The sequence below is a fragment of the Leptidea sinapis genome, chromosome 11 (assembly GCF_905404315.1).
Source record: "Leptidea sinapis chromosome 11, ilLepSina1.1, whole genome shotgun sequence".
In the NCBI taxonomy this organism is placed as follows: Eukaryota; Metazoa; Arthropoda; class Insecta; order Lepidoptera; family Pieridae; genus Leptidea; species Leptidea sinapis.
In genome coordinates, this window is record NC_066275.1 from 8,825,468 (window position 1) to 8,849,111 (window position 23,644).

The following is a 23,644-nucleotide window of genomic DNA, read 5'->3' on the forward strand; positions in this document are numbered from 1 at the left end:
AATCCTAAACAATTTTTTTAATTTTAAACTTTCATCTTAGCTTTGCTCTACATAATAAAGTTATAAAAGATCCAAATGCGAAATACCTATAAATAATTCAGTCCGCCATTTTGTACCTTTAATGTTCACATCTACATAAAGATCTTTCCATACAACGAAATATCCGACCACAATAAGTTTTTCAACTTTGCTCAGAATTCAATTGAATATTCTATAGCCAAATTAAAGCAATTCAAATCGTATCGCCCACCTATTTGTACGAAAATGGTATACGTACCTACATTGTCATATATGGAAATCGACTGTGCAGGCTTAACCCCTCACATTCCCAAGATTTCTCTGGAAAATATTAAAAATATTTCGTCTTACAAAGAGGGAAATATTTAATAAAATATTTAAGAAAAACGAGATTACCACATTATGCTTTACTGGACGCATATTATCACACAATAAACTCTATCGAATAGGTAATCTCGTTTCCCGCAAGCTGAATATTTACTTTCTGCGCTTGCAATGGAAATGTCTTCTGGAATAGGCGCGGGCGCATACGATGGTGGGGAGGTGATCCTAACGAGGTGTGCGGTGCCCAAGATGGTGTCCTCACGCGAACTCGCAAACGCGTATATTCTTAGGTATGAATATCAATGAACAGAGGTAGGTCCGCCTATTTCAATTACGGCAACTTTCAAATACATATTTGATTGTAATGTGAAAGTTGTATTACTTATTGTCTTTGGCTTCTATTGTAGCTCGATGTAGTTCTATTGTAGCCACGAATATAGATTTTTACATAGGAAACAAATCAGATTTGTTATCAATTTTAAAAGTTTTGGTTTTGTGTGTTAAATCATTTTTTGAAACAAACGAAGCCAAAATTTTTCTTAGAACAAGTCCTATCTGCTACTGAACGTTCTGGAAATTAGCCACAGCAAACAGACAGCCGGATAAATAGAATATGTAACGTATAAACGTTCATATAGGTACTTTAAAGGACAAACACTTATTATTATTGTTATATATAGGTATATACAGTATTGAAGAAATCTACCAAAACAAGAAGAAAAGTATAAAAATACTTGATGATTCAACGATGTACGTTCCACGTGACGTTGCCAAATATATCTATTTATATCTAAATTGTAAAAGTTTTATAATGAAAACGATAAAACAATATAGTTATCATATGATAAAATTCTTTTTTCAGAACAATTTAACAAGACTAAGTCTAAACAACAAGTAAAAACGCAATGATAGATAGCTGCAAATGTATAAATTGCAATTTTTAACAACTTCAATATTTCCTATTTGCAATGCATCAATTGTAATCTATGATTTTTACTAGACCAATTATCAAATAATCATTATGTTTGAAAGTCTTTTATTATCTCTTTGGTTTTTGAAATAGGCGAGATATTTATAAAACAGAAATAGAAATTTTCCGAACCACTAAATCAAGTGACGATAAATATTACTTAATAGGCATTTGCAATGAAAGCAACGACTGGAACTAACCCGCAGATGCTTTTAAATAAATTGGTCGATATAACAATAAAACTGTTAGAACCTAGAACCTTTTCCACATTCTAATACGGCGAACGCTCCTTCAATTTCAAAGGGCCAGCATCGAAAATATTTCTCGAAATCCATACAGCCTTAAGGATCTCATAAAGCAGTTTGCCCTACGCGAAAGTATAGAAGTGAGATTTATATAGGGGACTTTGGTCTGAGCCCCCGGCTTTACTATGATGAATTGACACTTTTTCAGAGTTGCGTACAAATTTCAAGTCGAACGGTGTACGAAACCTGAATGAACAATAAGTTAGAACGGGTAGGAGTTACCGTCGTAATAACTTGGAAACTTTTAATGTCTCTAATGAGGTAAAGTGTTCATAAATAAATCCATTTGTAAGATTAGTGGTTCTCGGAGGAAGTGGAAAAACGTGCAATGGTTTTTTAGATATAATTCAATGTTACCAAAGCAAAGCGTTATGTTACTGTTATTGGCTGCGTGAGATTCATTCTTATTAAAGTGTATAATATAAATTTCCACTGTTTGACCGCACGAAGTAAGTTTCTGTATAAACTACAGACTAACAAAAACTAAGAAATTATAAACACCACGACTTACCGTCACGAAATCTATAGTCGCATTCTTGCATATGAAATACCGCTATGATTTCCGACTGTACAAATCTAAAATAATACCAGTGTATAAATACATTTATGTAATCTCTAGTTCGTGACTGCAGCAAGAAGACGTTATATATTTGACAATTTAAAAGGTATTAACATTATGTTTATCTATAAGTAAAATATGTAAAACTGGTTAGCTTGCGATGTCTTTATTCAAACAGTTTGGGATGTTGTCTAAATTATAATAATAAGCGGGTGTGAGCTCATCGGATAGCAGTCTTAATAAAGACATTATAAATATCAGAATCTCAATCGAACGGATGATTCAGGGTTAAATATTGAAGCGGACTGCGGCTATAAAACGAATACATTGAATGACCTCGAATTTTTCGTATTTAGTCTTATATATTATTTATCATAATCTATTGCTACTTCTTTGGTAAGTGTTAAAATAATATTTTATTGAATATTTTAGATATAATATATTATATGTTTTAACAATAAGGGCATATAAACTTTCGAACAATATTTATTTATTTACCTATTTATTTATTAGCATCGTCAACACAATAATCAGTAACTTATAACATGATACATCGTTCTAAATAAATCTAAATCTAAGTGTTATAGCACTCACAGGCAACGATCTGACGCAAATATTACATATATACCTACACATATTTAAATTTTAATTGTAAAACATAAGTACTAATACAATTTATAACAATATATGCCATATGCTTACATAAATATACTATTTCAACTTTTATTAAGTAACTAGCTGACCCGACAGACGTTGTTCTGTATAAAATAAATAAAATTTTTTATATGAATTTGTCAATCATCAACAATTACTTCGTAAAATATGCACCCTGCTGTCGTAATGAAAAATTGTTTCACAGCAGAACTGTCAAACCGTACGTCAATAAATTCTCTCATAGAAATTATGTATGGAAACATCAAAGGTAAAACAAATTTGTTGTTTTTATTTAATTTAGCAGCATTTTCCTACTTATTCACCTTTTAAACCTTCTGGACTTCCACAAATAATTCAAGACCAAAATAAGCCAAATCGGTCCAGCCGTTCTCGAGTTTTAGCGAGACTAACGAACAGCAATTCATTTTATATATATATATATTGATTTCAGTTCAACTAGTATTAAAGATATAATTAATTAAGATATAATTTTAAATATCATCTGAGAAGTCAGTTTAACTAAACTGAACTGACGAGTTAAATAGGTAAAAATTTATATAATATAAATATTTAATCAGTCATTCAGTAAAGTGTCTTATTTCTTTATTTAACGACCAAGGTTATATATTATGATAAACAATTATATCAACATTTATCACTCAAGATTTTCTTTCTCTTGTGCTATATTTTAGAGCCTAAACAAATTCTAGTCCATTAATGTTAGGTCCAGCCCAACATAAATTAAATTGAAACCATAATCAGCATTGGTCTAATTGACTGCACCACACTATAAATAGGGTTTTCACAAAACAGACGCCCGAAATGTACGAGCACAGAGCTACGAAACGAAACGTAGCGAGGGCAGTAACCGCTGATTTACGTTACCACCAAACAATAGTTGCCTCATCCGTATAAAACGATATACAAATTTAATCAAAGAGAAATCTATTAGTAAAATGAGAAGCACGGAAGGGAGCATATATACATATTCAACAAGGTACTGCATCACGATCGGCCAATTTATGCGGTTACCGGGAGAATCGTACTTCAGCTCAACCATATGTAAACTCGGGTTGTTTCTTTTGCCGATCAGATTGTCACCTGGTGAATGCTAGTTTATTTATACAATTCCATTTCAAAAGCCATTTTGTTGGAAGGTTTAAATTGTAAGCTATTTTCTAATAGGCTATAACTTGGTTTGATAATAATTTATGACTCAAACAACCGAAATGAAGCTAAAGGCGATATATGTAAGTATCGCATATAGTAACGGTTTTTGAAATTCCTAATTCAACTATCCACTTTTATATCAAAAAAAAACTGTAAATACTAGACTATTATATTTTGTAGATGAGCTACTTTAGAAACACTGTATAAAAACTTAAAAGAGCGTTGAATTAATTTTTAGCAGATTGTTTATCATAGATATTACTTCGTAAAATAAAAATTACGATATTAAACGTTATAAATTAGGATGGATATTATTGCGACTCAAAAGTAGTCCAAGTGATATACTGCGCCAGACAGGCGCTCTTCTCCGGAATCGATTGTGAGAGCATCTTAAGCAGGCCACAGAAATTTTACTGGCAAGCTTTAAAATAGTGCAAGAAACACGTATTTTATATGTTTAATAAATCACTGTAGATTAATTCATACATATATAACGTTTCGGCTTCTCTACACCAACTAAGTTACTTAGTGAAAAAGCTGCGAATGGAAAGTAGTGTCAAAATTGGGGAGGAAACCACAATATGACATTTAAACACAATTTTACTATTATTTAAATATTGTATCTATATGTATTAATCCATAATAAAACAGTTACAACTTTATTTACAATATATGACTACACAAAGTAAAAACTTTTACCTACTAAGAGGAAGTGTACCAAGAATACTGGGCGTTTTCAAAACAATTTCGAATATCAAGAAAAGTTAAACTTTTAATTATATCATATTATTTTTATTTACATAAAATATTGTTTTTTTTTTAATATCTACCACTGCGATGGCTATATTACATGATACAATAGTAAAAATACCTAAGCTGCCTAAATACCGATAGACGTGAAGTTAACACTTAAATCGTGACAGAAAAAAGGTGATAAAATTCTCATAAATTTTCATTCTATCATATCTGTAACTACAAACTATATATTTATTAACAAATAAATATTTTGACTTCAAAAATTAAAAAAAAACATGCTACAGATAGTTGAATCCAATTAAAAATGTCCTATTTACATAAGAATACGAGCTGTACTCAACCAATTCTAATAAAAATAATCTATATCGTTCTCCAATTAACAGTTTATTGGAGGCATTTATTCAAATTCAATTCAGGAGTGGTATGGCTATAAACGGTGGTAATATAATAGCAGCTTCAGACGTATTTGAATATCTATCCCAACATCGCATGCGCCATTGTTGGTTGGGCCAAGTATGGACTTAATTAAGAAGGGAATAGGAGGAAGGATCTCCCAGGCATTTAGATTCTCTGCATACAAACACAGCATCTTCGATTGTTTAATGTTTATTTGCAGGGCTGAACCAGCTATGACATTTAATATAGCTATATTTAATTTATATCCAAAATTTAACATGAATATAGATGAAAATATATTATGCTGTACTAGGCATAACAGGCATAAAAAGGCATTTATTTTCACAAAAATTTATTCCTTTAGAATTCTTTTTGATGTCATTTCTAACTATACTATACTAGATACTACTACCGCTTCGGAAACGAATGGCGCTCTGCGAGAGAAGAAGCAGCGCAAGAAACTCTCCCAGCATTCTTTTTTTGCGCTCTATTTAATAAAAAATTACAATGTTGTACTGTCATTGCTATTGCTATAAAATAATCATAATCTAGTCCCATGCTGTTCGACCACTTAGATATTCAGCTGTGGAGTAAGAGGATTTACGACAGAGCCATTTTGTAATAAAACATTTAAATTTATTTATAGATAATGTCTGAACAGTGGCTGGGACTTTATTAAAAAAGTGTATACATTTACCCTTAAATTATTATTGCAATAATAGCATTTTTTTGTGTAATTAATTGTAATTGGCCACAAAGATTTCATTACCAACACTTGATTTATCGGTAGTTTAGGGATTTTGATGTTCGAGTCATCCAAAATAATACGTAGGGTATATTAATTAGCTACAACATTCATAACATCAATTAAATTTAGTAACATTTGGATTAACTGAAACTCGTCTTAGCAATAACCAACAGCTCTTAAGAGCTATATAGCTTCTACATTCACCCTCCGAGTACAATGTTGTTTATTTATTGGATAGACACATAATTTATTCAGTCCAATATTAAAAATAAGTTTCACTATTTGAATACATACTAATATAACCTAGGTCTTGATTTAATTAGCCGTAGTAAATTTATACCATACTAGCTGATCCGACAGACGTTGTTCTGTATATAATAAATAAAATAAGAATTTTTTAGAATTTATCAATAATATATCATAAAATCAAGAATTGGTTCGTAAAAATGCACCCTGTTGTTGTAATAAAATTGTTTCACAGCATAAGTGTCAAACCGTTGCGTCAATAAATTCGACGGGGTAAGCATCAAAGGAAAAACAAATTTGTTGTTTTTATTTAATTCCGAGCATTTTTCTATTTATACACATTTTAAACCTTCCCTGTACTTCCACAAATAATTCAAGACCAAAATTAGCCTAATCAGTCCAGCCGTTCTCGAGTTTTAGCGAGACTAACGAGCAGCAATTCATTTTTATATATATATATATATTAATCACCAATTTCTTTTCTGTGGAAAATAGAAAATGTATTATGTATAGCATTACTTCCACTATATTTATTTACAACAACATTGAGACAACTCTTTCGATAATTACAAGTGTGCTTTCTCCATTAATTAAAGAAAGCCGTCCCTCGAAAGCTCTAGATCGCATAAATTATTCTCCGGAACAAATGAACCAGAAATTTTAATGTGTAGCCTTTATACGATCAATTACGCACACATTCAATTGTTTACGGACTCTGTATTCATTAAGATAGTTAATAAGTTACATTTATCGTAGGAAATGCAATTTTACATACGTGCTTAGTGTAGGGTGCAAATTATTGAACGAAACATTATAAATACCTACTAATTTCCTTAGAATTTGGTTTGTATAAACCCTAATTTTAAGAATTGGTGGTTTTTGGAAAAATGTGATTCAGAATTCCTGTTTTATCTTTCGAGTAATTATCATTCATAGATATCCAAAAAAAAATTCTCATTACATAATGCTCATTAAGTAATTAATAAAAACTTCATTCAGATATCTTTTTATATCTAAATGTTGATTTAAAGCTTAGTCAAAGTTTTCATATGTTGTTATGAATCCTGAAGCTTTTGCATATTACAAGATTACTCCTTCATATAATCTGTTTTGTTCATAAAATAATCAAGGAAGTAAATATTAGAAATTTATCTCATAATGAGTAATCATCGCTTCATCTATCTTTTGTATATCCCAAAGTGTGTAATTATCGCTTCGCTTATCGTTTACGGCAAAGAACAGAAGCTCGCGAGTTTACTGCAGGGATATAAATTAAATGCTTACGTTTTGCTAGCCCGCTTCGCCAGTTTAATTAAGCTTCTCCTCCTTTGTGTCTGCATGTGCGTAGACATTCAACATGTTCCCGCCAGTCCCTGAGGCTACTTCAAATGGGATAGACGAACCGAAGCACAAACAGCTTTCAAAATACATATATACGAATACACACAATTCAGAATCTACAACTGTTGTTGTCTTAAATTCAATGTTACGAGTAACAAAAGCAATTCTGCAACAACTGATACACATATAAAACATATAGTGGAATATATCATGTGAAATGTAACAAGAAACTTCTGCACCCTTGATATTACACATATTGCGTGGAAAATTCATTATGTTTGTCTGTAGGAAGATGTCGGTATATTACTTACATGATAAATTGTTGATAATATTCCTTCGCTTCTAACTCACGAACATACAAGCACATGTATTCAACAAGGTGGTTCTTTGGAAACTAAAAAACTTAAAGCCGTTGAATCTCCGCTTCTTTTGAATACAAAAGATTATTGTACGCCGCGACTTTCTCTTGCGCAAGGGTCTAAAATGACATTGTTATTAATATTCTCTGAGGGCAACTTTCTCCCTGAGACTTCGGTTCTTAATGAACCGTTGCAAGGACTAACTTTGTACCACTACTTTTAGTTATGTTTCAACATTTTGTGTTGACGATCAACCTATCCGATCGCGTTTACAATCGATACTGAAAAAACTTGATTCTTTTATCCAGAAATCTCTTAACGAGGTTAGTTTAGGCAAACTTCTGTGATGTGATATTTTTATTGCTTTTTATTTTGATTCCACATGAGTTCGAATGTTATATGAACCCTTTAGAAGGCGGGAAGTTAGAAACCGTTAGTTGTCCTTTTCATCAAACCGTTAACAGTGCGAGAGTAAGCGTGATAAAGATATTTTAAGAGTTCATCTTAAATTAGAACGTCTGGAGAACACGTTTGAGAAATAATTTGAATACCAAAATGCAGATGGCTTCTTTTATCTGAGAAGCCTCGAACCGGTGGACTACAAGTTAATTAAGGTTTGGCCATCAATTAAAATTAAATATTAGCTTTTATTTTAATTTTGCCAATGAAGCTGTACCCTTGATTTATGGACAATATCTTTATTAACTCAATATCTAAATGTCTCTATATTCTCTACATTTATATCTAAGTGTCTGTTTATTAGGTTTAAATGTCTTTTAGCTATAAAAATCAATTAATGAAATGTTAATAAATAATAACTGTTTTTTCATTGAAGAGGAGGACAAATCAGCATAGGGAAGAGTCACCTGATGCTACGTGATCACCCACCCATAATCTCTTTAATCACAGAGGAACCACAGGAGCGTTGCCGGCTTTTTAGATAGATTTAGGCTTTCTTTCACATTCGAATATTGACTAAAGAGGTTCAGCTATTCACAGAGTACTGGATCCTGACAATATAATTAGCTCTGCATTGCACGCTGTCAAATGGTTCGACCTGATACTGTGCACCATCCCAAAGATATATGGCAGTACTTGGGCTAGAGTGTGGGCCACTTTCCTCGAAACCAATTTGGCTGTGCCTTCTAGATGATCTCGAAACCCAGTATACCCATCCTAGGCGAGGTAGTAAGAGGAGTATTGTATTAATCTTAATTTTTTTAATATTCTCAAGTCCTGCTGATGATTTTAATCTTCATCACTCATACATATAATTACGTTAGTCTCCTATGCACATGGAGACTCCTTCCGTGATATGATTGCCTGATTCTTTCACTCGCATCGATTATTTCATTCATGCCTTATTACTTTGTACTCGGATAGTGAAAATCCGGATTTATTCTTAGAGCTGAGAACCTTACCCCAATCTGATTGTTGTAGAATAGGATGATTGGTATTTCAGACACTACCAAATTATAAAATGAACGTTATAATATATTTTCAGTTTTATCTTCAAATATATAAAATTCTCGTGTCATGGTGTTAAACATTGAACTCCTCCGAAACGGCTTGACCGATTCTCATGAAATTTTGAGTGCATATTGGGTAGGTCTGAGAATCGGGCGAAATCTATTTTTCATCCCCCTAAATGTTACGGATGGTCCACAAGTTCTTTTTTTAATTTTTTTGACATTTTTTTTTAAATTTGTTTGATTATGAGTCAACATTAAAAAATACATACAACTTAAAATTTTCACCCATCTACGTATCGCGATTTTAATATCGGCAATACAACGTTTGCTGGGTCAGCTAGTATATATTATATAGGCTTACTGTCTGTTCGACATTCCTTTTGTAGGTAATGTGACTAGTAAGTGTTGTTAGGAAACATGTTTTGCGGTGAGTAGATATTCTAAATACAAGCTGTAATGCTTCCTATTACATTAATTTTTCTTAATATATCTTGAAAGAGTGGTTACAGAAATTGGACTATACCTCCACTGAAAACCTTCTACACTGATTATAACTGATTTTGTAATACACACCTACATACACATTATATTGCCAGTAATTTACAAGTTTAAAGCAATCTAATGTTATTTTTAATGCTTCTCTAGCTACTAGTACATAAGTATAATATTTTAAAGTAAGATCCTTATATCTAAGAGTGAGATCCTGGTGATCTTTACTACTTCAGACACCAGTTCCTCACAAAATAAAAGCTGTTATAAATGTAACAGTACTGTACTGTTTTAGCTTTAAAATCTTTGTGAAATTAAATAGATATTATTTATATAACAGCAGTGTTACGCATCTGATGTGCGACGGTGTGCGCAAACATCGTAAAAATTCACTCTGATAATTTTTCCCTAACGCGCCAAAGGAAGTATAACTCACGTAAGTAGTGCTCACAACAAAATCACGGACTAGTAAAAAAAGAAGGACTCCGCACCGTGATATTAGCAAGTGAAGCACCTCTATGCTTGTGTGTCTGCGGTTACGGGGTATACCAGTTACACAATTGTTTCTTCCTTAAATAATCATATATCCATAAATACTTTTATATTATTGTTTTCACACTTTTTCACAACGCACGACGGCATTTTTAAAATATTTTATTGCGACGCAAACTGATCTGTCACAGACGATGGCAAATCTTATAATAGCGGCCGATCGGCTTGTATTAGTGTAATTGTATGCGTGGGGCTATGTATTTACACGTTTACCGGCTTGTTTTGGTGCCTCACTGTTATGTAAGGTGACACGGAGTCCTTATTTTTTTCTCGTCCGTATACAAAATATAGTTTTCAATGTAAAAGTACACACGATATAAGAGAAAATTTCATGAAGCCGAGTTTACTAATACCACAGACTAGGGATGGATACTAACTAATACGAAATAAAACTATTATGCTTTTTTACTTATTATGTAATAAAGAAATTTATATAGGTCTACCTATGTCCTATAGGACATAATTCTTATACCGTTGCCAAACCAAAAAAGTTATAATTGTGTAGGTATTAACTAATTTGGTAAATTTTGCTGCGATTGATTGGCATCTGTATCATACCTTCTCTAAATCTTAAGCGATAGGTTTGCGGAAACCAAAATATTTAATGAATATATTTTGATTGAAGATTGCTAGATATCTAAGAAATACTCCGTCAATGATTGTTCCATTATTTGTTGTTCTTTCATTTAGATCATTCGAGAGCAGTAATTGCTCAATCTTATTCCATAGCCAAAGCAATACATAAACGACTGAAGGGTGAATTTAATTGGCTGTATTAATATTTAGTAGTGAAGACTCACCTCTGAACAATTTCTTTTAGCACCAAAGAAAAATAATGTGAAATTTTATGCTGAAGAGCGTTATTGATATTTATAATATGTAGTTAGAAGTACAAATACGAAACTGCGTAATAATTTCCGATAAATTAATGAGACGGAAACGCTTACTCAGCGCAGACAAATACTGTTTGGTAACTCATAATCCGCGCTATAAATCTGTGCAGTCAAATCCCGCACATTCGTATCTAGGACGATGCATTCGTTCGCTGCGAAACACCAAAATTTATTAGGTTAGTAGTCGCCTAGGTCGATAAAACTTTTGCCAGCGTCAGAATGACGTAAGCGTACATGAAGAAATAGAAAAAAAACGACTCTGAAGAATTGGTATAGAGTGAAGTTTTCAGCGATATTATGTTAAGACTTGTGTTGGTAGGACGGTACAATTCTGTGATATCTTTTTCATTTGATGTATCTATAGCGAAGCGACTTGGAGACATATGGAGGTTGTTGTTCTGAATTACCATATTTATTGGTGGAAGTTACGTGAGAAAATGGATTTGATACTGAATGAAATGTATTTAGGTGCAAAATGTAACAAAACAGCTGCAATATTCATTTATTTCACGTCAAATATAATTTAAATAATTAGTTTATAATTGGATATATAAAATGCACTTCGAGATTCTGTGTGACATAGAAGTTCATGAACTATACGGGATACATGTTGATAGTCAGGTTCTGCATTTTTATTGGCTGTCCTTTACACCCAATGTTGCTTTACCTACATGCACCTACCACGATAGAAACAAACTATTAATTTTTATTTATTACTAGCTGACCCGACAGACGTTGTTCTTTATATAATAAATAAAATAATGTTTTTATATGAATTTGTCAATAATCTATCATAACATCAAAAATTACTTCGTAAAATATGCACCCTGCTGTCGTAATGAAATTGTTTCACAGCAGAACCGTCAAACCGTGCGTCAAAGGAAAAACAAATTAGTTACGAGACTAACGAACAGCAATTCATTTTTATATATATATAGATAGACAGATAGAAGATACATATAACAAGGAAGTAAAGGACATGTTATGTGATGGGTGTTGGATCATGAGCATAGCGATGGACTGTAGAGGGAATTCCTGAGTGAACCGAGGTATTCAAGACAGGCTATAAAAAACCTTCTCACAAGTCCTGCGAGGCAGTAAAAAGAAAGGGCTTCTAAAATAAGCATTTATTTATTATAATGGGTAAATAATTGATACTAAAATGTGAATAATATCACTATTGAAGCCATATGGCATTATTTATGAAATGGATTTCATAGATAATAAAGCACAAATTATTAACTAAATAGATGCTTACTTTTTAGCCTTTTCTATCGACTTGCAGAAGGTGTGAAAAGAAAAGTAAGTATTTACTTCTGAAATCTAGGTCTTAATGTTAGGCGACTTGAATCTCTCGCTTCACTTAGGAATTCACTCGAAGAGATGTTCCCTATAATTACGATTGAATATGACAATGATGACGTAATACAGTGCTTTACTCTCTGTACCTACTAAGTATAATATAAGAGCGTCCAAACTTGGACAGAGTAAGAGAAAATATTATGTATATATGAAAATATTGTTATATGAAGATTCTTTGAGTTGGACCTATTAATTCCAAAATCACAGTACCCAAATAATAGTTTTAAATTAGAAAATGTTAATGAATACTCTTTGAAACCTACCTTTTTACAATTTTAGCATTAAAATAAAAATATATATCTCGGAAATATTAACACGTAATTATACCTACTGTTTTTGTCGGTCCATTTGTTCTTACCTGAAAATAAAATGAAATGTTATTAAAATTGTGTTATTGAATTTTGAAAGTACTAAAGAAAACAGTCAACGTCTATCAATATAAATACGTAGAGCCGCTCTACCTGCATCAACACATAGCGAGAGCACATACGCACACATAAGTAAAGCCCCAATGAAACCGGTCTCTATTGCCACTGGCATACAAATGTACTATCCTCCATCTTTCATTAATGTCAGTGAAACACATAAATCCATCTCTTTCGCACACTCGCGCCAACTTCGCGGCGCTTCGAATGAATCCAATCGGAACGCGGCACAACATCGCCATATTGAAAAATGCGACAGTGCTGCCCTCTGTCTCAACTAATGTGAGTAACGCGCTACAACGCTATTTTGTTTTTTATAGTTTTTTCAAGTTTAATGTATAAAATATTTGAATAAAGTGATAGAATTTACTTTAATAGTGGTTAACTATGTGATCTATATAGAATTAAATGGTAATTATATTCAAAAAGGAGCTATAATATGAATAAATAGAAGTGTAAACAAGACGCCATGACAACTAACAACAATAATAGGGAGCCAAATGATTACTTTCTTTTGGGTAAAAGAATATAAATTTAATATATCTGACTACTGAAGGATTTAGATCATATTGCAGTTAATTTTATGACCAAAAATTTAATAATTGTGTTCCAATTAGAATGATGCTTTCAATAATTTTACTAACAAGGTTCCTAAACAATTGTTCAAGTAGGTAAGTAAAAATTACTATATTTCGCACCTTCAATATAGATTTAAAATTACAAAATTAAATTTTGCAAACCTAAAATGAATTTACTGAATATATTTAAATTTTTAACTTGCTTGAACAACCTAGAAAATAAAATGTAGCTTTCCGACGGGCGCGCATGCGCCTTCTGAGAGCAGTTGTATGAAAATTCGGATATTACGTCACTACTATCAGCTTTTGATTGCATTTTCTAAATAATTCATTCAGCCTATGCCTTTAGCCTTTATTACCTTACAACCTTTGTTATTTTCCTTCATTTAGTCCTAAAGCAAAGGGTAACTTCTATTCTCTTTTATTTTCCTTCAAGTCTGTGAGAAGTGTTAGAAATGATAAAAATACACAGGTACCTACTGCTATAATAAGATTAGATTATATTTATGTTACATACTTTTAATTTAACCTAAACATCACTGTAAGTTTTATACCTTGAATGTGGGTTGCGAAGCCAATGTAACACCTTCCGAGCTTTAATCAAAATTCTTTTGCATTCTACTTTTCTTAGTATACACCTACCTATTCGTTTTACCTTAGTACCTAATAGAGTGAATATAGTAAGCAAATAGAATTCCTTAAAATTATGTAAGATTTAAGTATCTTTAATTAGTTTGGGTTATAAATAATATGTAGTTAAAATAATCGTGTAGCTCTGTAGGTATGAGCATAAAATAATTTTAGTGATTTAAAACCGCAAAAATTCTGAGCAGCACTACAACTGCGCTCGTCACCTTGAGGCGTAAGATGTTAAGTCTCATTTGCCCAGTAATTTCACTAGCTACGGCGCCCTTCAGACCGAAACACAGTAATGCTTACACATTACTGCTTCACGGCAGAAATAGGCGCCGTTGTGGTTCCCATAATCTAGCCGCCAATTTATGCAAAGGAGCATGGTGACTAGAAAAACTTCCTGAAGCTTATATTTAAATTTATCTAAAACGAAAATATTTGTAGGCTTTTGTGATATTGAATTTAAAAATATTTAACGCATCCAATTTATAGAGCAATGTAAGTAATGCGGAGATAAAGAGAGTTGCCAAGTCTTTCATGAGCAAAGGAATTGAACCGAAAGTAGAAAATTTACTGCGAAAATTTTTGGAAGTACGCCGCGCTGAGCCCGCGGTTGGCATTGATCCTGCCACGGCAATATAAACTCAAATATTGTACTCTTCTTATACGAGTAGTATACCAGTGGGAGGCTCCTTTGCACAGGTTACCGGCTAGATTATGGGTACCAATACGGCGTCTATTACTGCCGTGAAGCAGTAATGTGTAAACATTACTTGTTTCGGTCTGAAGGCCGCCGTAGCTAGTGAAATTACTGGGCAAACGAGACTTAATATCTTATGTCTCAAGGTGACGAGCGCAATTGTAGTGCCGCTCAAAATTTTTTGGGCTTTCCAAGAATCCTGAGCGGCATTGCATTGTAATGGGCAGGGCGTATCAATTACCATCATCTGAACGTCCTGCTCGTCTCGTCCCGTATTTTCATAAAATAGAGCGATAGATGTAGAGACATAAGATACATTTAAAGGTAGAGCATTCTCCAAATCATACAAGTAATTATGAAAATCATATAAGATGCCGAATTTATAATTAATATAAAAGGCGTTTAAAATGAGAAAGACCTATTGTTGGTTGGAGATAATTGTAGTTTAAAATTAATGAAGTCATCGTAAATAGTATCAATGTTTATATAACAAGGGAAATTCTAATTAAAATAAATGGGAAGGAAGGTCTACTTAAACAAATTTTCAAATTATTGCTCCTAAGGTGGGCCAAATTACCATGAAAAAAGTTTAACAGCCCTTTATTTCAGAACAAACAGACGCTGTAGGGAATCCCTTGTAATCCAGGCCACTTATCACGCGTGCAAAATGCAAATTCTACCCGAATTGGGTGTACGTATAGTTAACGAAAACTCAAATCGCACCAAAATCGTGTATCACAGAAATTATCAAACTTTGAACAAACCTTGTTTCTGGAAACATGTCAGTGAAATAAGTTATTGGATTTTAATTGATGTTCTACTTTATAATATGCAGAATTGGTCTAAATTTGTAGGGTAAAATGATAAAAGCTAAAGTAAAAACTTTAAATTACTAAAACATGTCCAATGTTTATATTAATAACTATTAACATTGTTTAATTAATTTTATTTATCAAAACATTACCTACTATTACTAAGTGTAACTCAAATGAATTTTGAAGATATTTATTAAAACAAAAACAATAATTCCTTATTACGCATGGCCGTTAAATCTGCTATTCTATTAAAAATTCGTATTGAAAATATTAAAAATATTTAAGATCGTAATATATCTTAATGTATTATCATTTAATAATTAGATTTTGATTAAAGAGTCGGCGAACAACTTTATGTAACTAGTAGCCGTGAAAGAATACACAATGGAATTCTTTAAGACAATAAAAACATTATAACATATACCAATGTTCGTTTATCAATACAATTATCACCATCATTGACACTGTATGTTATTACCATTAGCAATTAACAATGAGCTAAAGGTGTTGCGTAGGTCGTTTCTATTTGCTCCATAATTTACTTCACATTACTGACGATTGCACAAAAAACTTGACTGTCGCCAAGTTACACACACACACACGCCTGGAGTGTGTGTTAGATATATTACCAGCAATTATATGGTGCTGTTTTACCATTTTTGTAAAATTACTAATGTTAAATTCTATTTAGCTGCTACTTTGTGGTGGAGATTATTGGTCAGTAAATTTCAACTTGTTTATATTTTTTCTTTATTATGGATAATTTTGGGCTGTGATAATATGAGTATTTATTAGTAGTAGTTTTTTATGATTTATTTATTCAAAAATCTATTGAGATTATAAATCTATGTGATTATTTTAAATATTCGTGCTATACTTAATTATAACTTACTAGCTGACCCAGCAAACATTGTTTTGCCATATAAATTATTTATAGTGTTTGACCGTTTTTTCTCAGACTTATTTATTTAAAGCCGACAACCACGACCACGAAAAAGTCTTTTCATTTTTCGGGTTAATATAATATAATATAAGACATTCACAAAAAATGTGGCTCGCTATGTGTAAGAATATTTTTAAATCGTTTCAGTAGATCCAGAGATTAAAAAGAGAGAAATTATTTTATTTATGCATCAACATTTCAATGTTTTTAAATTATTTTGCTATTCGGAATGGAACAAAGTTATAGCCTATGTGTTATTCTGGTGTATAAGCTATATTATTGTAAAGTTTCATCAAAATCCATTCAGTCGTTTTTGCTTAAAAGGAGTACAAACATACATCCAGACATACAAACTTTCACATTCATAATATTTTTCTTTATAAGATACCTACTACCTTCGTAGGTAGGTATTTACTTATTTCTATGAGTAGTGAATATATTGCTTATGTGGTGTTTTCTATCATCGAAAAAGATTCTAAAAACACAAAACAGCTTTGTTTAAACTAACTTAATTATTGCCCCAATCTACCAATCACTTTAAAGAAATAGAATTTAAAAAATATGTAAGAAAAGAATAAAAATATATCTATTTTTATGAATCTGAATGGAGCTGAATCTTTTTCAAGTGTTTTATTAGCAAAAAAAAAAACAAATTCAGCAAATATTACACGTAATCCAAAACGCGGCATAATCCGGCCACTTTATGACGGTTGTTACGGGCATAATTAACCTGTAATTTGAGATGAAGTATTAATTTTATCCGCAAGTCCTGCTAATCTTCCCGACCGAGCCACGGTCTGCCGAATCCCGAAGCTTAACGCCTGTTTGTTAGCTATAATACGCTTTTAACACCTGCGTTTTAGAGTTATGTAATGTGTGTATTTTGAATGGAGTGTTGAATGAAATGTTATACTTAGTAGAAACGCGTAGTTTGTAGCTGTCCTGGGGTGAATGACATACTATCAAAAACCTTTCCTTTTTTTTAAAGCAATTAAGGGACGAGACAAGCAGGACGTTCAGTTGATGGTATTTGATATGCCCTGTCCATTACAATGAATTGCCGCTCAGGATTCTTGAAAAAACATATAAATTCTGAGCGGCAATACAATAGCGAGACATAAGATGTTAAGTCTAATTTGCCTAGAAAGTTCACTAGCTACGGCATCCCTCAGACCGCTTACACATTACTGCTTCACGTGATACCCATAATCTAGCCGGCATCCTGTGCAAAGGAGCCTCCCACTGGGAAATGTAGATAATTTTTTTAGAATGTCGTTATTTAAAGTCTATACTAATCTTAACGATTGTGTGATGCGAGTTTATCTTTACGATGTATTGGCTTGGATCATGGAATCGGTTGCCATGGTAGTGAATCCTGAGCAGAAATATGAATAACCGTTAACAGTTATAACGATATACAATTTAAGGAAGAGTAGCACAATCGAGCATACATACCGGTCACTTGATAGTTGATAATATCTGATCACCGCGGCCTATGCTCATATTACACCATAGGAATAAAACCGAAAAAGATTGTTACGTGGCGGGCGAGGATCGAATCGTAGGCACAATGTTGGTCAACGGTTTTACCTATTCAGCCGTTGATCCTTAACGCTGGTAAACTATCGATTATAATAATATGTAAAAAGGGTAATGGATGGTTTGCTTTGACTTCAGTTCAGTTTGTGAAACCCGGCAAGCGACGGCCTAGATGTATAATACTTGGAAACCTAAAAAAAACGGTTAACATTTAAAAACATATATAACATTGTATTTGGTTTTGTTCTACATATAACCACTATTTTACCGTTAAAATTTCATTGAATAAACCGGATTTATTCGGTTTTTTCTATTATTTAATAGTTTTAGTTATGAAGTTACATTGAATAAACCGGTAAAGGACGGTTTTCTATATTGCTTTCTTACAATTAACAGCACTAGAAGAGCGTACGGTCTTGTATTTGATTAAAAATAAAACTCTTTTCACGTTTTTAAATTCGAACTAAATAATAAACACTAACCGGTTTTAACTATAACTAACGTTAAATATTTAAATCGATTTTAATCTTAACTTATTACGATGTTATTGTAATATATAAGCTGCAGAATTTATTTTTAATATATTATATAAGTAAGCTAAAGTAATAAATATTCTTGATAGTAGTAGTAGCGAGGCTTTGAGGGAAGTGTTGTCGAAGAGAGAATATAAGTAGAGTTTAGAAGAATTTAGAAGTTAAAAGAAGAAGAGTTAGAATATAGTTATAGTTAAAGTTACCTTTATTTAGAAACTATTTCCTACAATCTATAATTTAATTAATCAAATCAATATAGCAATAAATACTGATAAGCCCTGATGATAAGGGTTACAGAGTTATAAATGAGTAATAATATAATTGCCTTATCTGTTCTTCCAATTAATTAGATCATATTACTTTGTTTATAAGAGACATAGTACTGGTATTAATTAATAATATTTACTGCATTAAAGTTTTATTTAAATTAAGTTTGTTTTTTTTAGCAAATAAGTGTTACATAAGAATAACCTAACACAAAAGTTGGGAATATGTTTTACCAATATAAATAAAAGTACTTATAAAGGCACGGTAAAATTTATACCGACTTCTATAACGTTTTTGAGAAAATAATTGTCTATGTTAGTTTTTAATAGTAACGAAGCACACAGTTATTTAAAAAAAAGTAAATATTTGAGTGTAAATTATAAATTTATAAAAAATTAATTATTTCATTACGTTAAAATTAAAATTAAAATGTTTTATTTGTTTATTTAGGTACATGAACTACATTAATTAATATAATAATTAATCTACTGATATATATACCTAATTTGAGACGTACCAAATAAGTAAATAACCAGAAATGGTTATAAGGCATAATGTGTGACTACACTGTGATCTAAACGGGCCAAATATGTTATACTTCATAAATGGAAATGAAAAATCTCATACGTTATATAGAAGCTTTTTATAAGCCATAGACGTTTCGGTTCCTTGCTCATTTTTCCATAAAACTGAACCATAAAGTAACAGGTATCCAATCGATTATAATAACATTAAATATTATTTATTATTCCGGGTGCTAACAAACTTAACCGTATTAAGAAAAATAGATAGTATTTTACCAGACTTATTGCATTTTTGTTCGAATCATATTTAAGAAATATTTGATATTAATATTTATTATAAACCCCCGCACGTTGGAATGGGACAAAACGTCATATTAAGTTTTGCTTGTCAGTAGTGAGTTTTTATTGGTGATTTTTGAAGATGGAACGGATGGAACATGGAAATGACGTCACTAACATAGCGGCTTATATTATAGTATATAATAATTATGTAGCTGTTAATAATTTATCATTAGCTTATTTCCATTCTATTAGATTCTATTTATGGGATGTCTTCAGCCAGGTGAGCGTATCTACATATTTATGATCAGGAAGTCTTAAGGGAGCGTCGCAGCTAAAACGACGGAAAATGTACGAGGTTTTTTTGTACCGCAAGTTTTAACAAGATTCACCTTATTTATGCTTAGAAGGGAGGGTTTAAGGAGATTTATTTAAGACTACCGTGACGGATCGGGGAATTGAACTGAAGATACAAGAGTTGAATTTAAATTACATTTGATCTTATCTGCTGGAACTTTAGTAATAAGATTCAGTTGTTCATTCATTTTATATTTATATCTAAAGGTTGAATTTAATGGTTAATCTAATGGTTTAGCTTTAGTATATAAATGCACATCCCTACTAGTATTATAAATGTGAATGTATGTTTGTAACGTTTTTACGCCTATACCACAGAACCGACTTTTATGCAATTTAGTAAATGTACTAAACTAGAGCTAATTTTTATTGTGAAAAAATAAATAGAGGGGTTGAGATACGGGATGGAAGTTTGTCATTATCGAAGATGACACCATAAAACTTTGTATTTAGGCATTTGATAAGAAGTAATTTATAAGTATTTGATCGAGCATTTTTGAAACTTTGACCTACATGGGGATGAAAAAAAGATTAAAGTTTGGAGGGAAATACAATTAAAGAGACTGTCCACATTGAGATGAGGATATTCGCTGTATTTTAGAAGAGCGCCGCCAACAATGGAAAGGGTAGTTTGAATGCGTATTATTTGCAAAGTATCACAAAAATAAAATAAAAAGTAAATACTCCACACGGACAAAGTCGCGGGTAAAAGCTAGTAATTATTATAGTTATGAGTTTTGGTATTATTCTCCTTGAATGTTTGGATCCAGGAAGTGTTATGAGATGTAGTTTTATTATTGGTTTGTACATCTTACAGTAAATCAGTCAAAGACGAACAAAGGTCGAGGGTGATAAGATGATACGAATATCACTCAACAATTGGAAATGTTTATGGTCATAATATAATTAATCAACTTTCTGTCTAAATGCAAATGGCTTCTTATTTTTATCAGTAGTATTGGATAAAAATAAACTTTTGCCTAAATTTTATTTTTTATTTAGGCAAAAGTTTATTTTATTAATGGGTTTCCACGGAAGACCAGCGTTGTGGATTCTTTCGAAACCACAACAATGCTGAGCTGGGGTCCCATTGGCGTCATTCGATCATAATTAGATTAGTATAACTTTAAGAACTATTATCAGAATGTATAATGACGTCAAACATTTTTTCTATCTTTCTTTCTAAATTACCACGCGCTAAACATGAAAATCTCATCTAGATAATAGGAATAATGTGAATTAATATAATCAATCCCACAGGTCTTACTTAGGCCAACTTTACCCGAACAGCATATAGCGAGCCTGATGACTCAGTCTCATTCAATACTCACAGAATAAAGTGCTCAACGAGCCTATAGAAGTAGAGCCTATATTACTAATGAATAGTTTAAATCAAATTAAAAGCCATTTATTATAATTATATATAAGAGTATTTTTTATTTGTAGCTTCTGCATATTTCTTTTTATTTTTTCTTTTCGTTTTCTGTTTTATCTCTAGAGCGAATTACATCTAGCAATACGTTTGTAATATTGTTTTCATAAACTTTTCATTTCCATATAATATTATTATCTATGCTTCGAATCATGATTACTGGACGATCGTTTGACTTATAATACATAAATAGTTAAATAAGGGATGTATATACCTACATCATTGTCAAGGTATAAAGTGTAACAAAAATTAATTTTAGACAATAATTATTGCTTTAATAAAGTAATGAGTACACGAGATCTTTAAATAATACAAATGATTGTGAAATGTGTTCATAATTTTAACTCTTTAATAATCACATAACTATCTAGAAATACTAAAAAACAGCTGCCTTAAATGAAAATTAAATGTTAATTAATAATCAATAAGCTATTTAAAGGTTACATCTAGATAACAACGTTAATTTCAATAACTAAGTCAAACTTAACAAATTTATTATAATACCAACTAATAAAGCTACGTTCTTGCAATTTACTCTGGAGGTGTTAAGTTTCTTTCTGTAAGTTATCGCAACTAATTACTTAACCAATGTTGTAGTTTTAATTAGAATTTCTTTGTGCAACAAAGAATATTTATTCACGAGAGATTTAAGAGTGTTATCATTTTACGATTATCATTTTCATTTTATAGGCATAACGTTCTTAACTTTTAACATGATTGGATGCAGCAATTTATAAACATATTTGTATTTTATATCACAACCATAATACTCTATGGATTGAGAAGAGTGCAATTGAGTGAGAGATTCTTGTATGTTCTTGCCACGAGCTCTACTTTTTCCCATCATATGGTAGATTCAGAAATTTAAAAGAAAAATTTATAGTGACGATTCTAGAGCGCTTATTTTAAGCTTAATTGAAAAAAGTTAACCTTACTTTTCAATAAGAGCAACTAAAATTGGCCACCAGTCTTTGTCAAGGTATTTATCTACATCTCCAGACTGAAAATTTAAAAAAAAAAAAAAAAAAAACAATTCTTGAAAAAATTTAAAATTATGTGATGCCACGAACAAATATTTATTTCATCGTGGACTGCAAGACAATTTTCGACTATAACAATAATTAAGAGGGTAGTCTGAAAAATTAAATATACTTATGGAAAATGCTGCAACACCGGTTGCATTTTACAAAGAAACGTAAAGGTTGTTAAGCTGTTAAATAATTCAAATTACCTTATACGGCATTTATAGAATACCACACAATATAACATTAAGTACGAAGTAAATAAAGTAGAAAAAGACATTCAAAAACTAAGTTAATGAGCGACCCATAAATAGAGTCATGTATAATTTATTAGAAGCCACTTGCAGTTTTTTGGCTTAGCTCGAGAGCGCGAAGACTGCCCGACTATTTACTGCGGCTTAACTTAAGCTGCAGCTTTTTATTAATGAGCTATTTAACAAATAAGGTAAGTTGAAATAGATGATGACTTCAATTATTGATACTAACAGTAAACTTAACCTTTTTGTTATATTTTCGCCGGCGTTTTTCCACGCTTTTTATTAGCTTCACCTGTATGTATGTTTCTTTGTAACCGAATCATTTGGGCGTGATTTTGACCCAATTTAAACGGCGAGATTTCCTTCGAATTCCATTTTTCAATTTGCATAATAAGATTTTTGTTAATTTATAAAAATTTTTCATTTATCGTTAGCAGGAATTTATGTTCATTTTAAATTTCAATCATTATCTTTTCAACGAAAGAGTGTTTATTAGTTTTTAAAAATCCTTTTTCTAATAATATTCTACGGTGTTGCCCGGTTGTTTGTTATATGTAAATTGTAAGTGTACAATAAAAGATGTTGCAGTGCTACACGTGTCGATTCGAATAAACAGTTATGAATTATGTAGGATCTGAGCTTTCAGCAGTCAAGATTGGACAATAAACATAATGTACTCAATGCAAAATGGATATTGTTATAGTAATAATAACGTCGATTTTTCGT

The 23,644-nt window shown here is 31.5% G+C and overlaps 2 protein-coding genes across 2 annotated transcripts in view; one reads left to right on the forward strand and one right to left on the reverse strand.

Annotated features, from left to right (window-relative positions):
* Positions 1-23,644, reverse strand: part of LOC126966875 (homeotic protein ultrabithorax) — a 174,427-nt gene that overhangs the window by 72,540 nt on the left and 78,243 nt on the right. The gene's annotated exons all lie outside the window — the stretch shown is intronic.
* Positions 13,460-23,644, forward strand: part of LOC126966897 (uncharacterized) — a 79,089-nt gene continuing 68,904 nt past the window's right edge. The window contains exon 1 of the mRNA XM_050811186.1: positions 13,460-13,710. Within this exon, the coding sequence (XP_050667143.1) occupies positions 13,658-13,710 (53 nt within the window). The 5' untranslated portion in view covers positions 13,460-13,657. The remainder of the gene's footprint in view (positions 13,711-23,644) is intronic.